Here is a 21227-nt window from a genome sequence, read left to right as displayed (position 1 = left end):
AATGTAGGAGCTAAAATTATTAAACTTCTAGAAGAAAAGATAAGGCAAGATAAAATCCTTGTGCTATTGGGTTAGGCAAAGGTTTCTGAAAATGAACTCCCCAAAAATCACCCATAAAAATTTTAATGGATAAAATGTACTTCATCAAAACAAAAATACTTCTGTACTTCAAAAGACCACGTTAAGAAAATGAAAAAGCAAGCCATACTGAACGAAGATATTTGAAAAACATGTATGTGACAGAGAGCTAATATCCTGAACACATAAAGAGGAGCACAAGTGGTAAGAATACACCCGCCAACGCAGGAGACACGGGGCAACTGAACGTGCACACACCAGTAACAGGGAGAGAAACGATCCTGTAAAAATAGACAAATGCCTTGCACATCCACTTAACGAAAGGAGAGATACAAATGGCCAATAATCACACGAAGAGAGTCTCAAAATCATTAGTCATCAGAAAAAATAGGAGTTAAAAATAGAAATAGCTCTACACAAACTGCTGCTGCTGCTGCTAATTCGCTTCAGTCGTGTCCGACTCTGTGCGACCCCATAGACGGCAGCGCACCAGGCTCCCCCGTCCCTGGGATTCTCCAGGCAAGAACACTGGGGTGGGTTGCCATTTCCTCCTCCAATGCATGAAAGTGAAAAGTCAAAGTGAAGTCGCTCAGTCGTGTCTGACTCTTAGCGACCCCATGGACTGCAGCCTACCAGGCTCCTCTGTCCATGGGATTTTCCAGGCAAGAGTACTGGAGTGGAGTGCCATTGCCTTTTCCACTACACAAACTAGAATGGCTAAAATTAGGAAGACTGGCAGTACCGAAGCTTCGGTGAGGAAGTGAAGCATCTGGCTTTCTTACATATTGCTGGTGGAACTGCAAATCGATACAGTGACTTTGGAAAGTGGTTTGACAGCGTCTGATAAATTTAAGATCCACTCATCACTGTTGTTGCTGTTTAGTCTCTAAGTCGTATCCCACTGTTTTCCGACCCCCTGGACTGTAGCCCGCCAGGCTCTTCAGCCCATGGGATTTCCCAGGCCAAAAAACTGGAATGGATTGCCATTTCCTTCTCCTGGGATCTTCTCCACCCAGGGTTCGAACCTGAGTCTCCTGTATTGGTAGGTGGATTCCTTACCACTGAGCTACCTAGAAGGCCCACATTCATCATACAACCCAGCAATTTTACTACTAAGTATTTCACCCAAGAGAAATAAAAACATATCCACACAAAATGAGACCTGTATGTGAATGTTCATAGCAACGCTTTCTACAATGTCCCCAAACTGAAAACAATCCAGATGTCTATCAATGGCTGAGTAGATAAACAAATTGGGGAATATCCATGGGATACTACTCAGCAAAAACAATCAGTGGAACATTTAGATGTGCAGCAACATGGATGAATCTTAAAACTTGGAAAGTGAAAGAAAAAGTAGTCACACACAAAAGACCGCATATCCCATTTGTGAGCACGCCAAAAAATAACCAAACTGCAGAGACAGTGACAGAGAGCAGACCAGCGGTCCTGGGGCCGAGAGGTCAGGGGAGGGACTGCTTTCAAAGTGCAGGAGCACAGCACAGGGTGACGGAGCGTTCCATACATTTACTCAGGGAGTGGTTACTAAACACACACAGTTGCCAAAACTCATTAAACTGTGTGTTAGTCACTCAGTTGTGTCCAACTCTTTGTGTCCCCATGGACTGCAGCCTGCCAGGCTTCTCTGTCCATGGGATTCTCCAGGCAAAAATACTGGAGTGGGTTGTCATTCCCTTCTCCAGGGGATCTCCCCAACCCAGGGACCGAACCCTGGTCCCCACATTGCAGGCAGGTTCTTAACCATATGAGCCACCAGGGAAGCCCATTAAGCAATACACTTGAGAAAGAACTTTATATGACTTGTACTGGGACCACAATATTTTTGACCATTTTAGGAAATGGTCAAAGGACCTGAGCAAGCAGTTGTTCATGAAGGAAGTACATATAACTGTTAAACACGAAAATCGTGCCAACTCCGCAGCGATCAAGGTCACATAAATCAGAATAACGACGAGGCGCTGCTCTTTCACCTATCAAATCAGCAAGTCTTTAAAGACAGCAATGTTAAATGCTGGTGAAAAGCACTCTCATGAACCTCACTCCTGAGAATAAATCAACATTTTTCTGAAGGGCATCTTAGCAAAATGGAATGTAAACCTTGGAAGCATTCAAAACCTTTGACTTAAGGGCTGACAAAACATTAGGCAGCTGTTAAAAATTAATTTCAAAGGTTTTTTTTTAGCAACATAAAAAAATCCTCCTGATGTAATATTCTGTAAGAAAACAGAACATAATTTATTTCTCATGTGGCACCAACCATGTTAAGCATGTATGGAGCATGTGTCCATGCACACGCATAAAAATTCTGGAAGGAAATAGACAAAAATATTAATAGTGGCCATCTCTGGCTATTACAATTATGGGTAATTTTTTTATCGTTTTTTCTATTTTCTAGTTTGAGCCTGTACAGTTTTTATAATCAACATGAATAAATGTAGTTTTCAAAAAATTGAGTCAGCAGATAATTTTGCTAATCACACGAGTAACCATTATTAACCAAAGTCACAAAGGTGGATATTGCTGGGTTTTTTAATTCTTAAAAATGCCTCTGGGGACTTCCTTGGCAGTTTAGTGGTTGAGACTTCACCTTCCAATGCTGGGGGTACCGTTTCGCTCCCTGGTCAGGCAGCTAAGATCCTGCATGCCTCAGGGCCAGAAAACCAAAACATAAAACAGAAGCAACATTGAAACAAATTCAACAAGACTTTAAAAATGCCCCAGGGGCTCCTCTTATTTCCTCAGGCCCCTATCCCTCTGGATTCTGATGCTGGGAGGCCAGTATTACTCCCAATCTATCTTTCCCATCCCATGAAGCTAGGTGGGGGTCTTATAGCAGCATGTGACTCCATCTCTGGGTTAACGAGAAGAAACATAAATTTGGTTTTCACATTCAGGATGAATAGATAGTGGCTCCAGACTAATGATAATCTCTGAAGAACCGAAGTGCCAGCATGGTGTGTAGGTCAGAGGCTTATGGAGGTGGTAGATGGAGCCGACTCAATGGACATGAGTTTGAGCGAACTCTGGGAGATAGTGGACAGGGAAGCCTGGTGTACTGCGGTCCATGGAGTCGCAATGAGTTGGACACAACTGAGCAAATGAACGACGACGAGATGGAGCTCAAGTCCACTTTACAGTGGGTCCAGTAAGAGCATCGACTCATCCCCTGGTTGCTCCTTCAGGTTCAGAAAACGTAATTGGAGTAAGTATTCTTAGTCACTGCAGAACCCTCACATTGGTTTTGCTCTCCGTGGAATAAGGGCTGTGCTGATAGGAAAGGCCAAAGAGGAGACCCCACCCTTCATAAGAGAGTGGATAAGAAGTAATACCACTTCTGTGGGTAAGTGTAGACACTCATGCCTCTGGCAACGTGTGGAGATGAGGGGTGGGAAAAGGATTGATTTCTACAACCTTCTCATTGAAATCACCTGGCCACCCATGCAAAAGCTACTAATACTTGGGTATTAGAAACTGACCGGATTATTGCAAATATAATCAGGTGATGATGGCATTCGCGTGTGCAAATCCACATAGCCCCTGGCGTCTCGAACGTAGCTACAGATATTTCATAGAGCTAACATCCTAGATTTCGTGTGGGGACTTTGAGCAGCTCCTGCCTGGGGACACAAGGCTTTCATCTCTACAAAGGACCAGGGCTTTCATCCCTCCAAGGTCGCCGAGGCTGAGAATGGCCAGCGCCGGACACGTCCGTCCAGACCCACTCTCTGCCCTCCTCCCCTCTGCACAGCATCCTGGTGATGCTTCAACCGGCCCCTCGTGCCTCTGGCTCTCAGACGGGCTGGCCAGTGGGAGGCGGCAGCAGGACTGGACAGCAAAAGGATAGAGCAGGCCGGTTACCCCCCAGCCCCTCCCCGATGGGCTGAGCGTGGCTCTGGCCGCACTCCTGCTGAAGGCCTTATCTGCTCTTGGGTGGCTGCCTCCTTCAGCGACCTTCTTGCTCCTCTCACTAACTCCTTCCTCTCTTGCCCCTTCAGACCTAGGAGAGAGAAATGCTTTCCCTTCTACTGATTGCACATTTCGCCCTGCCTTCACCAGGGTAAAAGTTCCTTCGGTAAACTTACATGCCATCTGTTTTCTGCCTGGACCCTGCCCAGTGCACTGCCAGACGAAAAGGCCCACAATCGAAGAGAGAACAGCTCCCTCACACCAAAATCTCCTGGTGTTGCCCGCCGTGAGTCACAGCGTCCCCCACCCCAGTCCTGCAATTATCATCTCTCCTCCATTCCCACTGTTTTGCCCTTTCTAGAATGTCACACAAATAGAAGAAATCCTAGACGTGTGGGTTAAAAAAGGTTTGGCCAATAACTGAAAATATATCCCAGGATATTGCTTCTACACTTCATATAATTTGGGCTAAATGGCTTGCTTTTTGTTTGCATAGCTCTGCCAGGCTACTAATGTTCCCAGCATGGATGGGAAATTTCTCACCGGGAGATGCTTCTGAGTGGGGACCTGTTCACGTGATGGATGGATGAAGCCCAGGCTCTGGTGAACGTGCAAGTCACAGCATTTATTCCATCCTCTCAACTCTCCCGCAAACCTCATTCTTCATATTTAAACACTGGTTTTGTTTTTAATAGATCTATTTTATATAAAAGGCTAGGCGACAATGAAAAGCACAGCATGTTAGTAATAAAGGTCAAGATATTGGTTCAATTACAGCCTACCATTACATTAGAATATATATATATATGGAAAATAGCTTTTAACGTCCCTAACATTTTATTTGGATCAAGATTTTATGTCTCATTACCAAGCTGTTAAGAGTTGTTAATTTAGGTCCTAGATCTGGAGTATTTTTTAAAAATAAACTTTAAAAAAATGCCTATTTTTTTTCTTTCCATTCTTAAATGTGATAGGAGAATAATTTCTGAAATCATTTTGTAGGGCATGAGAGTTTAGATTTTATTTTACTTCCTCCTTTATTCTTTTCTGTATTGTTTGCCTTAAAAAAGGGATGAGTTTTAAAACTTTCTCTCTCAATTTCAAGTGCAGTAAAAATGGGTTTGCGTGTACACATTTACACAAATTTATCACACGTGTAGATTCACAGAACCACCGCCCCACACAGAACCCAGGACTGCCTCATCCTCCACAGCCTCCCTTGCTGCTGGCCCTCTGGAGTCAGGCCCTCCCCCACCATTCACGCTGGAGTGATGAGGGTCTCCTCTCGCCCACCATGGGATAACCAGGCTCCTACGGTAGGAGCCTTCGAGACTGGGTAGTGATGAGGGTCTCCTCTCGCCCACCATGGGATAACTAGGCTCCTACGGTAGGAGCCTTTGAGACTGGGTAGTGATAAGGGTCTCCTCTCGCCCACCATGGGATAACCAGGCTCCTGCGGTAGGAACCTTCGAGACTGGGTTCTCTCACGCAGAACGTCTCTGAGAGTCATCCATGTGTAGGTATCAACAGTTCTTTCCTTCTTGTTGCTGAGAAATAGTCTATCGTGTAGATGTAAAGCAGCTTGCTGATCCAATCACCTGCTGAGGTACCTTGGGCTGGTTCCAGTTTGGGGTGATTATAAATAGAGCTGTCAACAGTCATGCACAGGTTTCTTAATGAACCCTTAAATCACTGTTTAAACACAAAAGTCATGCAGAATATGTCCAGTGCAATCATGGGCACGTCCTGGTATGTTAACAAAAAGACTAAGCCTAAATTTTAGAAGATGACTCGTGGCTTCTTGTGATGCTCAGATTACAAACATTGAGAGGAATTAAAGAGTTTCCTCTAGCAACACCAGGTGTCCCAACCACCTTCTGGGGGGCTTGAGAGGAGAGCACGGGAAAGCAGAGGTCAGCACCAGGCAGGGGCCCCCCCAGTGCCACCTGCCGGGAACACGAGTCCCTTTTCTCATTCACCCTTCGGAGGCCACTGCTTTCACGGCAGAAGCAGATTCTCCCTTCTTAGCTTAGAAAGTGACGCAATCAGGGGTAAGTCCTTCAACAGTCACTATGTAACTCAAGAAACAGATGAGAAACAAAGAACCGTGACAGTGTGGGGACCTCCGTGTTCTCTCCCAAGATTTCACAGAAAACAGGGCTGTCGGATGGCCAACCGCAGACAGAACCGTGGACAGAAATGTTCCGGCTCAAGAGAAATCTACAGAGTGGCGGGACAGAATACAGAAACACACATTAAACCAAATTATGGATAAGTTAATGGCATTACGTGGACATTAAAAACAACGGGAGGGAAAGGATTACATAAAAAGTGGTGGTGTAAATAAATTATATGTTTGGAAAAAAATATTTTAGTTGGGACACCCATCTTACTTCAGGAGGGACTGAAGCGTTTTGTGTTCAAAGAAATGGAAAAACAAGCAGGGTAGAAAAGAGTTTTTATCAAGCCTAGACAAGAATGATAACTGGTAGAAGCAACAGAAGACGTTGCAAAGGACAAAGATTAGTGCATTTGATGATGTTAAAATGTAAACTTCTAAACAATGAGGAATCACAATGAAAGCGAAAAAGCAAGCTGGGAAAAACAGCTGCAGCACCTGTGACAGAAAAGGGTTCTCTGTGAATAATGAAATAATTACAAAAAATTATTAAACAAAAAGGTGATGAAAATGACATGAAAAACCATCCGTGGGGCCATGGACCAATTAGGACCTAAAGAGCATTCTGGGCTCATGGGAAGTCCAACCTCAACAATCCCTCCAAGAGACATAAGTTAGAGCAATAAGGGGGTTACCGTTTCACACCTCTTAGGTCATCAATATTTTAATACAATGTTAATATTTAGCACTGAAAAGAATATGAAACCAGAACCCTCACACCGCGTTGACAGCAATGTAAGTCACTGCTATCTTCCGAGAAAACAACAATTCTTGGCAATTCTTATAAAAATTCGGGAAAACATTCACACTCTGCGGGCAAATGAGACTTTTAGAAATACACTCTGAGGAAAGAAGGTGCCGGCCAAGGAGGAAGCCGTGTGCCTGAAGATGGGGTCTCTAGGTGGAATCCCCTGACAAAGCCTGTCTGCAACCCCCTCGCTTACCACAAGCCCCAGTCCCTGCCGGCCCTGCCTGCCTCCGCCGCAGGTCTCTGCCCTCTTGCTCGCTTGTCAGCTTGGCTCCAGGCACTAGCTTCTTTGAGTCCCCAGAACAGGGCTCCAGGCGCAGCCCCCCAACAGGGCTGTGGCCCTGCCCAGGAGGCTCTGCCCTGGGCTGCTCTCCCTGACCTCACTCATTCAGAGAGGCCCCTCCAGCCCAGCCACCCTAGAATGGTCTGAGTTGCCGTTATTCTCCGTTACGTCCTTGCCAACCTCTCCACTGCCTTCATATACCTCACTCAGTCGTGTCCGACTCTGCAACCCCATGGACTGCACAGTCCATGGGATTCTCCAGGCCAGAATGCTGGGGTGGGTAGCCCTTCCCTTCTCCAGGGGAACTTCCTAACCCAGGGATCGAACCCAGGTCTCCCGCATTGTGGGCAGATTCTTTACCAGCTGAGCCACCAGGGAAGCCCAAGAACTCTGGAGTGGGTAGCCTATCCCTTCTCCAGGGGATCTTCCCAACCCAGGAATCAAACTGGGGTCTCCTGCATTGCTGGCAGATTCTTGACCAACTGAGCCATCAGGGAAGCCCTGGAGCCTTCATCACCCTGCACATTTTATTTCATTCCGTGTGTGTTTGTTGACATCAGTATCCCCGCCAGCAGGTAAAGCTCTTCGAGGGCAGGGATCGTGGCTTTCTTAGTCCCCAGCGAGTTCCTAGGCAAGTGCTCAGGAATTGCATGGTGACTGACCGATTAAACGAAAAATGCACGCAGAACTAAAAGGAACCTGAAGACTTAAGTGACGGTGACACGCAGGGTGCTGAGAAGGGAAGGAGGTGCCGTGGTCTGGATCGGTACTATTTTCTCCTTCTCTGTCTCTCATGCCTCTCCTTTCCAGGTGACCCCGAGGTGTCCTGTAACGATTCAGAGTTTCGCAGGACAAGCTTCCATCAGCCTCAACCCTACGTCCCCGGAGAAAAGGATTTCTAACTACCTGGACAGAAAGCCGGGTAAACCAAAGACAGTATTCCTCACCCAGAGGTCGGTCTATATATACCACTTCCAACTGAAAGGAAACAGGGGTCCTGGGAGAAACGACTGACTCCAGGTGTGGGCAAGAGATGTCCCAGAAGGGCCTGGGCGTTCCTTGACACCAAGAAGTGCTACCCAAGGACTTACGAGGGTCACCCAGCAGGACTCAGAGCCAACAGGAAAAGGCTCCCCTGGCCAAGACAGGTCAAGCTGAGAATCGAGGGGAATAATAACTCTAGTAAATTGAAACACACCAAATATGTCAACACTCATGAGTTCATAATCATATTTTTTTAAGAAGAATCACTCATTGCTCACTTCTAGAGGATGCTGGGAACACAATTCATTATTTTGAAAAGCAGTAAGCGAAGGGAAAGAACCAAGGAGCTGCTGCCTCTCTTATTCTGTGTCTCACGGTTACCAGACGGTGGGAGACGGGAAGCTCTCATTACAGAAGCACTCCAGGTGAGAAAAGGAGAAAGGAGACACTCAGTGTCACCACTTCACAATCGGGTACAGGGATGATCAACACAGCTGCTGACATCACAAGGAGAAAGATAAGCAGTGTACACATGCTCGCTAGCACCTGTGAGGCATTCTTGCCCCCAGAATTGAACCTGGATCTGTGTACCTACCAATTCAGGGGCGGGGCTGGGGGGGGAGACAGGAGAGCAGGTTACATGCCACTGCGGGTTGCAGTCAGTCAGGTTCAGGTTCTAAGAAACTCCACATAACAAACAACCCAGACCTATTCTATGAACGCATCTTAAGCAGGAAAAAAATAAGCAAATGGAGAGGGTCCTTACAGATTAAAAACGAATTATGGCAGATTGCAATGTACAGATTAAATTAGTTATAAAAGAAAATGGGAGACAATCAGTTACATCTGAATCCCAACTGGATGTTTATTAATACTATTGATAATTCTATTAAATGTGAAACAGTATTTGCACCATGTTTCTTGCAAGAGTTCTTTTCAAGAGACACAGTGAGATCTTTTCAATGAAATATGATGTCTGGTAGTTGCTTCAAAAATATCTGCGGTAGAGGAGAGGTGGGCCAGGGTAGGGATGAAATGATTGGCCAGGAGGGGAATGTTTGAGACGGGTGGTGGGCGCATTTGTGGGTTCAGTGCATTATTCTCTTTACTTTTGCATGTGTTTGAAATTTTCAGTGGCAAAAAAAAGTCTAAAACATTAATAAAATATAAATGAAGCTGTTCCTTATTCTCACGATTGACGTCTGGGGGGGAAAACGTCAAGGAAACAATGGGACTCTTACCTTTTCATTAACTGGATGAAAATTCTTCTTGGTAATCGGTATACAAAGGTGTCGAGGACAATCTTTAGGTAATTCAAAGACACATATCCACTTGTGCAGGGGTCCCCTGCACTCAGCGCCTTTTCAACCTTTTCATAGCACTTGGAAAGCTGCGGTGAATTAAAATTAGAGTGCGGCATTCACAGAAATCAGTGGCGCAGAGCCATCTAACCACTTTATTTTCACCAAAACCTCTTCACATTTTCCTTCCCAAAACTGATCAAAAAGGTTACTATGGCATGTACTGAACTTCAAATGTTTAATTGATGAGCTTACTACAAAACAGTATCCCCAGCCACAGCTACTCAACTGACAAGGCAGACAAGTTTCTTGGGGAAAAACAGCACATATAATAGCTCTAACTCAAATTTCAGAGCTAAAAATACTTGGTGGATCTGCCAGTTTGATACATCTTTCTTAATATACTTGCAAGCCATCCTTACTGTGAGCCCATGCTAGGCTGCTCCTGATTAAGTCAGGTCAATCAAACAAAAAGCTGGTAGCATCTTATTAAAAATAGAAGTTGCTTTTACTGTAAGGGAAATCGTTAATATAAGAATTTCATAAACCTTGTACACATTGGACATTTCTTTAATTATCTTTTTTTTTTTCATGGGGAATTACAAAGAATCAGGGTGAATGAGCTTTGCTTATGGGACTTCTACAATGCAGTAAAGTAGGTTAACCACTGATTTTTATATGACTCATAAAAATGCTGTGAAGATTGGTTTTATTTCCAAAGGTTTTCCTGCTGTTTATTATTGAGTAATAACAATATTCTTCAATATTTCCAACCCTCTCCACTTTGTATGAATTCACTTTTTCCTGCTAACTGTGATAAGAAGATAAACAAAAGAACCATCAACTTGGTGTAGAAGGTGATGTTTTTAAAAGCTGTATTTCTCGATCCCTGGTCTGGGAATTAAGATCCCCACATGCCATGTGGCATGGCCAAAAAAATTTTTTTTATTTTTTTAAAGCTGCTGGAACAGGGAAACACACATACAAGGGTCTCTATCCACTAAACGAAGGAGAAGCACACTCATTACGACTTCCTCAGGGTGCACAGGAATATCAGAAATCTAAGGGGGAAATCTTTAAAAGAATCTAGAGACTCCCAGAGCCTAAGCTCCTTGGAAAGTTGCATAAAATTAACCCAAAAGGCGGCTAAATGTACCCATCTCTCTCTCAGGGAGAGGGGGCTGCCTGGGAGAAGACTTGTGGAGAGAAGCCAAAGCCAGACGTAGAGTCTGGTCTTGGTATATTTGTTGGATTAATGAAATCCGATTTTGTTATCTTAATGACATTCAGTTTCCAATACGGTTTTTTCCTAGGAAAGTGTTTTGACAAAATCAAGAACTTAGGGGAAAAAGCCTAGGAGTGAAACAGAAATCATGTCTTTGCAACACGTCGAACTTTTTTTGGAATTTTCATCGTTACTGTTCATAATGAAACAAAAGAAAAACATGCAAGCAATTCAGCAAAGTATAAACAAGGCCATAAAGATACCGGAAGTCTCACAACCCACAGGTTTTCATATGGTATTCCAAAAACTCCAACATGATCACGTAAGAGTATATTACAGCTTTGCAACAGTGGGACCATACCACACTTTCAGTTTTAACAATTTTTTTTTTTTCATTTAACAACATGTCATGAAACTTCTCCCACAAGAACTAGTGTGTATCTGCACTATATTTTGAAGCAACACAAGGCAACCACCACAGTATTGACAAACAAAAGGTACACTTTTTCGATTTTGTACAAGTGTTTTTTGTAAGTGTTTCCCTGATCCCCAACTGCAATGAGATGCCTCATTACTCTCTCTCATGACACCCCGTCCTTTTTAGTCACTCCACCCTAGGAAAATGGTATTTGTAAATGTGTATTTGCTTAACAGCTCTCTCCCTGATATATGGTCACGCAATCTCCATGAAAGCCACGGTTGTGTCTGTTTTGTTCACTAATAATGGTCTAAAATGAATCACAATTTGGCAAATGGTAGGCACTCGAGGTTCCCGGGTGGTGCTGGTGGTAAAGAACCCGCCTCTCAATGCAGGAGATGTAAGAGATGCCGGTTTGGCCCCTGGGTTGGGAAGATCCCCTGGAGGAAGGCATGGCAACCCACTCCAGCATTCTTACCTGGAGAATCCCATGGACAGAGGAGCCTGGGGGGCTGCAGTCCAATGGGTTGCAAAGAGTCAGACACGACTAAAGCGACTTAGCAGGCACACATGCACACAGGCACTCAATAAATATTTGTTAAAAATGGATATAGTTTTACCAAAAATGTTCTGAAGAAAGGTTTTTAAGTGTAAAAAGCTATTTGACACATCAGTAAAAAGAGAAATAAAATTAAATTATAGCTGAAATGCCATTTAAATATCATCAGACTTACAAAAAGGTAAAAAACGAAGGACTTCAAGTGTTGGTGAGTACATGGGACAACAGGAATTCTCACATGCTCCCAATGTGAGTGTAAATTGGTATTCTGAATTGGATACTGCCAAAAAAGGATGAGAATGTGTTCCCTACAGCCCAGCAAGGGATGCCTGGGTATAATTCCCTCTGCACATACACACCAGAAACTTTTGCATATACACACCACAAGATATGTAGGCAACCACTTACAGGGGCATCTTCGGATCAGCACAGAGCCAGAAGCAACCCAAATGTCCAAGCATAGGACAGTCTATAATTTGTGTATATATAGCTAATGGAAAACCGTACAGCAATGAAAATATGACTACATCCATGATACGAGTGGATCTCAAGCTAAGCACAAATGGGATGAAAATAGATGGTTTTGCAACTGTGCAAACACTCTATAGAAAAGAAACAAACAAACATCAAGCAGAAGACAACCCAATCTGTAGGAAAACACATCAGCAAAATATATACATATATCACCAGCAAAGCTTTCATATGATAGAAAGGAGCTAAGTAAGAATACAAATTCATTACAACAAAAGCTTGAAGATGCTAAAACAATGAAAAAAAATAGAAAACAAAAGCGTTACTAAGGAACTAATAACAAATTAGGAACAGCAAGAATAAAAGACAAGGCTGAAATTAAAATTATCGGTAAAGGAATGGCTTGGGAATTCCCTGACGGTCCAGTGGTTAGGGCTGAGCACTTTCGCTGCCAGCGCCCTGAGTTCAGCCTCTGGTTGGGGAACTAAGATCTTGCAAGCCAAATAAAGTAGGAATGGCTTGACAGAATCTCAGTGAAAGCAGAGGAAAAATAAAGATGATGGCATACTAAGAGAGGATAGTTATCATCAAGGATAGACAAAGATGGCCCAGTGTAAGGATAAGTGGGGAGACCACTGAAGGAAAGAAAGAAATATGCAAGGAAGACAGGAGGGGGTAGGAGGGATGGAGGGAGGAGGTATTCGTGACATGACACAGGGAAACTTTCCCTGGAATGAGGAACTGAATCTTCATTCATCAAAAGAATATACTGTGTTCCAGGAAACGGACAAAATGCTCCATGCCAAGACAGCTCAGTTTTGCTTTTTCATTTCATGGATCAAGAAAAAATACTTTGGGCATCATGGTAGAAAAAAAAAATTATAAGAAGGGAAAAAAAAAATCCGTTGACCTCAGGGTTCTTCTCAAGAACACCCAGTGCCAGAAGACATTGTAGAAAAACAACATTTTGAGTAAAAGAAAGAATGGTGGAAGAATTATATCCAGCCAAGTTGTTTTTCTAATAAAAAAAAAAAAGGGAGATAGTATGAAAAAAAAAAAAAGGGAATAAAGCACCCATGAGCCTTTCTTGAGGGAATTACTTGACAATGAAATCCAGCCAACCCAAGAATATATCAAAATAAAGTCCTCTGAAAGGGATGAGCAAGGGGAGCACTGGAGTGGAGCGATACATACTGAATTCATGTAAATATAAAATGAGGGTAAAACAACTGGGGGAATTATGGTAATAGGACAGAATGTAAATATCATAAACACTGAGAACAAAATACAAACAGCAAAAAATTGTGAGATGGGAGGGAGGGTGGAAGAAACACAGGAAGTGCCAGTCTTGAGGAATTTCACAGCAGAGCCAGCCCTCACTGTCTGTAATTGAGACATCCTTCAAAGCACCGTCATTTCTCCAACTCTTCAAGGCTTTCTTAATCTTTTTTCTTGTCTCAAAGTCCCTCTTGGGACTGAATATTTCTTGTGGTAAAGAAATATCTAAAGTCCAGAAATATCTTTGGCTTCACTTGAGGACTGCGTCATGAAGAGGACCCGGGGTACAGAGCGGGCTGGACAGTCTCTAGCAGAGCAACCTGGGCAGGTTGTTAAACCTCCTCAAGCTTCGGTCTCCTCAGCTTGAAACTGGGATGATAATGCTACCTAGCTTCTAGAGTTGCCATGAGGCCTGAAAACCCGAGGGACGCTTATAACACTGCCCGGCACAGAGGCGGCCCCATTTTTTGTGGTTGCTGTTCAGTCGCTCAGTCGTGTCCGACTCTTTGTAACCCCATGGACCGCAGCGTGCCAGATTTCCCTGTCCATCACTATCTCCCAGAGTTTGCTCAAACTCATGTCCATTAAGTCAGTGATGCTACCCAACCATCTCATCCTCGGTCACCTCCTTCTCCTCCTGCCTTCAAGCTGTCCCAGCATCAGGATCTTTTCCAAAGAGTCAGCTCTTCTCATTAGACAGCCAAACTATTGAGCTTCAGCTTCAACATCAGCCCTTCCGATGAACAGTCAGGGTTGATTTCCTTTAGAAATCAACTGATTTGATCTCCTTGCTGTCCAGGGGACTCCGAAGAGTCTTCTCAAGCATCACAATTCAAAAGCATCAATTCTTCAGAGCTCAGCCTTCTTTATGGTCCAACTCTCACATCCGTACATGACTAATGGAAAGATCACAGCTTTGACTAGATGGACCTTATGTTGGCAAGGTGATGTCTCCACTTTTTAAAATGCTGTCTAGCTTTGTCATAGCTTTCCTTTCAAGGAGCAAGCATCTTTTAATTCCATGGCTGCAGTCACTGTCCGCAGTGATTTGGAGCCTCCAAAAAGAAAATCTGTCACTGTTTCCATTTCTTCCCCTTCTTCTTGCCATGAAGTGATGGACCAGATTCTATGATCTTAGTATTTTGAATGCTGAGTTTTAATCCAGCTTTTTCACTCTCCTCTTTCACCCTCATCAAGAGGCTTTTTAGTTCCTCTTCACTTTCTCCCATTAGAGTGGTATCACAGCCTTGTTGTGACGAAGGGGCTTACATAACTCAATGAAGCTATGAGCCATGCCATAGAGGACCACCCAAGATGAACGGGTCACAGAGGAGAGTTTTGACAAAACATGGTTCACTAGAGGAGGGAATGGCAAAACCCCATGCTGCTGCTGCTGCTAAATCGCTTCAGTCGTGTCCAACTCCGTGCAACCCCACAGACAGCAGCCCACCAGGCTCCCCCGTCCCTGGGATTCTCCAAGCTAGAACACTGGAGTGGGTTGCCATTTCTTTCTCCAATGCATGAAAGGAAAAGTGAAAGGGAAGTCACTCAGTTGTTTCCGACTCTTCGCAACCCCATGGACTGCAGCCTACCAGGCTCCTCCGTCCATGGAATTTTCCAGGCAAGAGTACTGGAGTGGGTTGCCATTGCCTTCTCCAAAAACCCTATGAGCGGTATGAAAAGGCAGCCCCATAAAAGGGTTAATTATGAGGTTGACGGTGATGATTTTTTTTCACTTCTGGTAAACTCAAAGAAATTTAAATTAAATATGCCTTATTTGTAAAGAGGAGCATGATTCTCTTCTTATAAAATTATTTCTCTCTGTGTATCCACCCACCCACCCACTGATGCAGCCATCCTTCTATTAATATATAAAGACAGGCCTAGAATTATGTTCACCAAATGTTGCCTTCGATTATTTCTGGGTGGTGGATTTAATTTATTACTTTCTTCTTTATACTTTTCAGAATTGCTTACATCTTTTCGTAACGGTCATGTGTTTCGGAATGGCCGTGTTTTCATGAAAACAATAAATTCATTAACGACAACCAAGGAAAACAAGTTTTTACTAATCTACCAATGGAATATTCATGTGCCCTTTCCTCCAATGCCCTTAATCTATACGGCTTTTGTTAATTTTTTCTCATTGACAATTTTCTGCTGAAAATTTTAAATTAATAATTTACAAAAAGCTCTACATATGTTAGGAACAGTTACTATTTATCTGTCACTTATGTGGCACATGCTTTGCCAAGTTTATCATTTGTTTATGAGAGCGTGTGCTGTACCAATGCTTTTTCATTTTAAGACAAATTTATCAGTCTTTGTCTTTAATGATTTTGGGGCTTTATTTCATGCTTAAAAGTCTAAATTTCAAGATTAAAAATTTTCACTCATATTTTTTACTTTTAAACTTAAATAGTTGGTGCATATAGAATTTATGTTGGTGTGGAGAGTGGAAGGTTCCAAGCTTTTTTGCCCAGATGGCTGTCTAGGGAATTATCTAAATAATAATTACTGAATATTCTCTTCCCTGTCCCCATCACACTCTACTGGAATGCCGCACATCGTATGCTAAATTCGTATATCAAGATCAGTCCATTAACCAACTACTGTTTTAATTCAACTTGAATGTTCACTGCTGTACCACTGCCATATTGTCTTATTATACCTTTATAAAATGTTATATATGTGACAGCATAAGCCCTCTATTGTAACTTTTCAGAACAACAAAAAATATATATGTAAATGTGTGTACATATATAAATATACACACCCAGATGTAGGGAGACCATGTGTTAATACTAAATCTTCCAGTCCAAGAACTAGAAAAGACCTCTTCATCTAGTCAGGCTCTCCTTTATTTTTACTCAGCAAAGTTGTATCATGTCTGTATATAGGTCTAAATATTTCTTGTTAGACTTAGAGCGTGAGTGGCACCAAGGCGGTACCTGAGAATCAATCTCTCATCGAGGTCATTATTATCCATGCATTTTTGTTGGCAGAGGTCTCAGTGTTCTGGGAGATGGAGGCAGGTTACAAACACAGTTTAGAGACACTGTCTAGGCTGGTGGTTTTCTAGAGCTGTTCACTTTCTCGGTTCACAGTTTAGATAACCCTGGCACTGGGAAAAAATCTTACCTCTAGGCAAAAGGCCGTCTCAATTTCATCCAAGGAGTAGTTTTTCCAGATATTGTCAGATACAGCGGAACTGGGGGGTTCCTCTCTTTTGAAACTTTTGACTCGTTGATTCTCCCACAGGACCTCTATTAAAACAAAAGAACTTCAGTTTATGAAGACTGTCAAACATACATTCAAGTATTAAGTACTTCCTTTTCATCACCACCTGCATGTTAAAGGTTAAGACTCAAATGAACCAAAACATAAACTTTTATAATGAGTGCTATTAGAATTCTTAGACATTTTAGAAAAAAATAAAATCAATCCACTTGCTATCTTATCTAGGGTAAATCTAGACAGAGCAAATGCACACTAAGTAGACTAATAAAACCATAAAAGTAGTAGAAGAAAATTAAGAAGAATGTCATGTAATACATAATCACTGTGTGAGAAGTCCTTTCCAGAGCATGCATCAGAGCCAGAAATCAGGTAAATAACGGAGAGTCCTGGCAACATAAATATTTTATTTTGATTTGGTTAAAAAACACATAGGTGACAATGAAAGAAAAATGACTGGGAAAAGCTATTGTTAATATACGTGAGGAACACAACTTAATTTCCACAATATATGAGTAGCTCTCATGAATCAGTAAGATAAATATAAATCCCCAATCACACAACAGACTAAGGTTTAAACAGGTAATTGAAATTTTAAAAAAGGAGTTTTTAAAAAGCCAAGCAAGGTATGAAAAACTGCTCAGACTCACTCGTAATTTAAAAGGTCTAATTAACACCAGTTAATTTTTTCCTACTTGTCAAATAGGCAGGGATTAAGGCAAATGACTGTGAAAGAAATCAGTTTCGGCTTCTATGTAGAAAACCTGGTACTTGAATGTTCTCAAATTCCCTTCTAGAACCTTATACTAGAGGAAAAACGGGACAGAGGCATGTGTGCAAGGACACATTCTGTACTGTCTATAAGCGGGGGAGAATGCACCAACTTATATACCCACTCGTGGAAGACTGGTTCTATAAATTATGGCTCACAGACATTAAAAACAAAGGGCCTGTCTAAACCATGAATGCAAAAAATCTTCCTTGAAACTGTTTCATGACTGCAAGAAAAGACAATTTATCATAGTTTAATTTTCACTTTAACACTTATTTTGTGTATTTTCCTGTCATCCATCCATCCATCTATGCATCAGAAATAAGACCTGGGGAGGATAATACACCAAGAAAACACAGCGGCAGGATTATAGGGAAGTGAGAGTTTGTGTTTTGGGGCTTTCTGGCCTTTTTGCGACAAGTATGTATTACTTTTATAATAAAAGAGAATAAAATAAATCTAAGATATAGCCGTTTTCTTTCTCAAAGTCGACTGCAGAGAATCACAAATGGTTTCCCAGATTTATTTCCTAAAATGTCTGCAAATAAGCTCCACTCAAATTAAGCACACTTATAACTACTCAGCTGCAGTTAACAAACTGCTAGTCATCTGGAATTCCATTTTCTACCTCACACACACACAAGGAAGAAAGAAACGGAAAAAAGAGAAGAAAAGTAAAAGGAAAAAAGGAAGTCTCTAGTGGATCCCTGTGGCTACACGATAAAATACAAAGCCAGTCCTTTAGAACGCAGCCTGGAGTGCTGTGGTTCCAGTACGCCGAGTGCTTGAAACGCGGGCTCTCGGAACACGGAAGCTGCGAGGGCCTCACTCACTGAGGGGTGGGGAGCCAGGCCGGTCTCACTTGGGGAGGTGGGTCTCCCCCTGCTTTCCAATGGGGGGCTGCTGCTACTCTAACGGGGGCTCACACAGCGAGAAGTTCATCCATTTGCAGCAACGCATTGTGGGTGACTTTTCTACACGCAGGACAGTATTCGGGAAGTGGGCAGAGCAGCTCTAGATACAAAAGGGGGCTGACAAATTCAGCTGTGCCATGTTCACTGGCTCCTCTCTCATCGCAGTCAGACCAGCTTTCCCGCATCTCTGCAGCTTGATAATTCCTGCCCGCTCCTGATTTTCCCAAAATTTCCTGTGAAGGATTCTGGTTGATTTGAAATGGAATGGAGAGGAAACGCAAAACAACTTAAGTGGGCAGCTCTGTATGTCGTAGGTGCAGGAAAAAGGAAGTCCTACCCCAGTGTCCTTTCCTTGTGTGCTCAAATGGATGGTGTTTTTAATAAGCAAGATGACAATGGCTTATTAAGAACAAAAGCAGCAAGTCCAGAAATATGAAAAATTAGTAGAAAGTAAATATTGTTCTATGTACAGAAGTGGGTCACTGTAAATGTATGAACTAGAGACGCCTTTCTTACAAAACTTAATAAAATAAGCAAAAGGAAAAAGGGTAAAAACCAGCAAAGCAAATAAATAAATTTAAAATAGTTTTATAACTATAAATATAACTTTTATACAGTTTGTATAAAATATAAACTATAAATTTCACATAAATTTTTCACTATGCATTTATACTGCCCCCTTCCAATTTTTCCCCCCAAAATTTACACTATGAAAAACTGAAGCAAGAAGAAACTTAATATGGCAGACAGAAAGTTTTGTGTCTGGTCATGGTGGACTGGCTCATAATGAAGCAACCCTCCCAGCAGACAACAATGACAAACTTTGGCAGAAATATATACAAAAAACTCTCTGAAGGCATTGCAAAGCAAATGACATAAACTGGAGTCAACACTTGGAGAAATGGGAAAATAACTCATTGAGTTTCTTGTTTCCTTGGCCTTTTGCCTGAGGGCAGGCCTTGGCTGGAACATTATGCTAAGTGGCTAGAGTTTGGATATAAATCTAGGATCTTTCTGGTTTTAGGAATCAAAAAAAGAGAATTCAGGACTATCACTGCGACTGGAAAGTAAAAAGGGAAAGCACAAACATAAAGGAAAAAGGGATAGAGGAGAATCTCCAAAGCCTATGAATAAAACCTGCCAAAATCTCCAGCTAACACCACAAACTACAGATGTGCAAAGCAGAAAACAAGACACCCAGCGAAGCCCGAAACAGCAGAACAAAGATTTCACATGTTAACCCGCTTGGGGAAGACAGAGTTTAGTCTCCTACTAAGGTACACTGGCTACCAAAACAAAAACTTAAGTTCTTCAGAGGAACATTAGAGAATTCAGTCTCTATAAGGCAAAATTTACTGTATCTAGGATAATTTCCCAAATCACTAGACATAGACCAAAAACAAACAAAAAACCATAGGACACTATGATCCACGTTTTTTAAAAAGGAAATCAGTGAAGACCAAATCGCGAAATGACCTAGATGTTGAAATTAGCAGTTAAAAAATTTAAAGTATTTAAAAATGTTAAAGTAACAGTGTGTGAGAATATGAAGGACAATATACTCCTAATGAATGAACAGACAGGAAATCTCAGCAGAATAACAGAAGCTGAGGACTGTACCCTGCGTTTCGGGGAGTCTTTGGTTTTGCCTTTTTTTCCTTTTTGGGCTAGCTGCACAGCTTGCCTGTGGTCATGGTGTATGCAAAGTATGATATGACAGCGATATAACAAAGGAGAGGAGAGAAGAATCCAGAAAACGCTGCTTAAAGTTCCTGTAACTCACGTGAGTTGTGTTTTGCTGTTATTTAGCCACTAAGTCACGTCCGAAGTTTTGCAGCCCGTTGGACTGTAGCCGGCCAGGCTTCTCTGTCCATGGGCTCTCTCAGACAAGAATACTGGAATGGGTTGCCATTTCCTTCTCCAGGGGATCTTCCCAACCCAAGGATCAAACCTGTGTCTCCTGCATTGCCCCCTGAGCCGCCAGGGAAGCCCTTCATGTGAATTAGTATGATATTATTTGGGATTAGCTGAAGATGTATTAATATAAAGGAAAAAAATATGCTTAACCAATCCAAATTTCTTTTGACACAAACTCTACAAAAAAAAAAAAAGAACTAGGGGAGGGGCAAATTAGTGGTAGGGAATTACTATGTATAAAATAAATAAGCTCTAAGTATATACTGTACAGCACAGGGAATGCATCAAACTTTTATAGCTTTAAATAGAATATACTATATAAAAATGCTGAATCACTATGTTGTTCACCTGAAACTGATGAATTGAATAAGACTGTAAATCAACTATAATTCAATACAAAATGTTGAAGAAACCAAATATATTGGGAAAAGCTTATAATAATAATAAATAGCAGAACTACTATATGATCCAGTAATCCCACTTTCAGATGTTTAGCCAACAAAGAATTTAAATCAGGATCTCAAAGAGCTCCCACGTTCACTGCAGCATTAGTCACAATAGTCAAGATGTGGACACACCTAAATGGCCACCGATTGATGAATGGGTCAGGAAGTGTGGTTTATACATACAGTGAAATGTTATTTGGCCTTATAAAAGAAGGAAATTCTGCAACATGCAACATCATGGATGAACCTGGAAAACATTACGTAAAGTAGAATTAGCCAATCACAGAAGAACAAAAACTGTATGATTCCAATTATGTGAGCTCTGTAAAATAGTCAATTCATAGAACCAGAGAGCAGAATGGTGGTTGCCAGGGTGAAAGGGGTGAGGGAAAATGGGGAGTGCTAGTCGATGGGCATAAAAGTTCATAAAGGTTAATAAATTCTGGAGATCTGCCATATAACACTGTGCCTATAGCTAACAATATTGTAC

The 21227-nt window shown here is 42.2% G+C and overlaps 1 protein-coding gene across 1 annotated transcript in view; it reads right to left on the bottom strand.

The window, feature by feature from the left end:
- EFCAB6 (EF-hand calcium binding domain 6) overlaps nt 1-21227 on the bottom strand; it is a 255659-nt gene that overhangs the window by 152478 nt on the left and 81954 nt on the right. Inside the window, exons 9-10 of the mRNA XM_010843633.1 lie at nt 16593-16717; nt 9441-9589 (exon numbers count right to left, since the gene is read on the bottom strand). Coding sequence (XP_010841935.1) covers nt 9441-9589; nt 16593-16717 — 274 coding nt within the window. The remainder of the gene's footprint in view (nt 1-9440; nt 9590-16592; nt 16718-21227) is intronic.

Source organism: Bison bison, unplaced genomic scaffold (assembly GCF_000754665.1).
Source record: "Bison bison bison isolate TAMUID 2011002044 unplaced genomic scaffold, Bison_UMD1.0 scf7180017864184, whole genome shotgun sequence".
Lineage (NCBI taxonomy): Eukaryota > Metazoa > Chordata > Mammalia > Artiodactyla > Bovidae > Bison > Bison bison.
The sequence above is the reverse complement of the archived record's forward strand: the minus strand, read 5'-3'. Positions and strand labels throughout refer to the sequence as shown.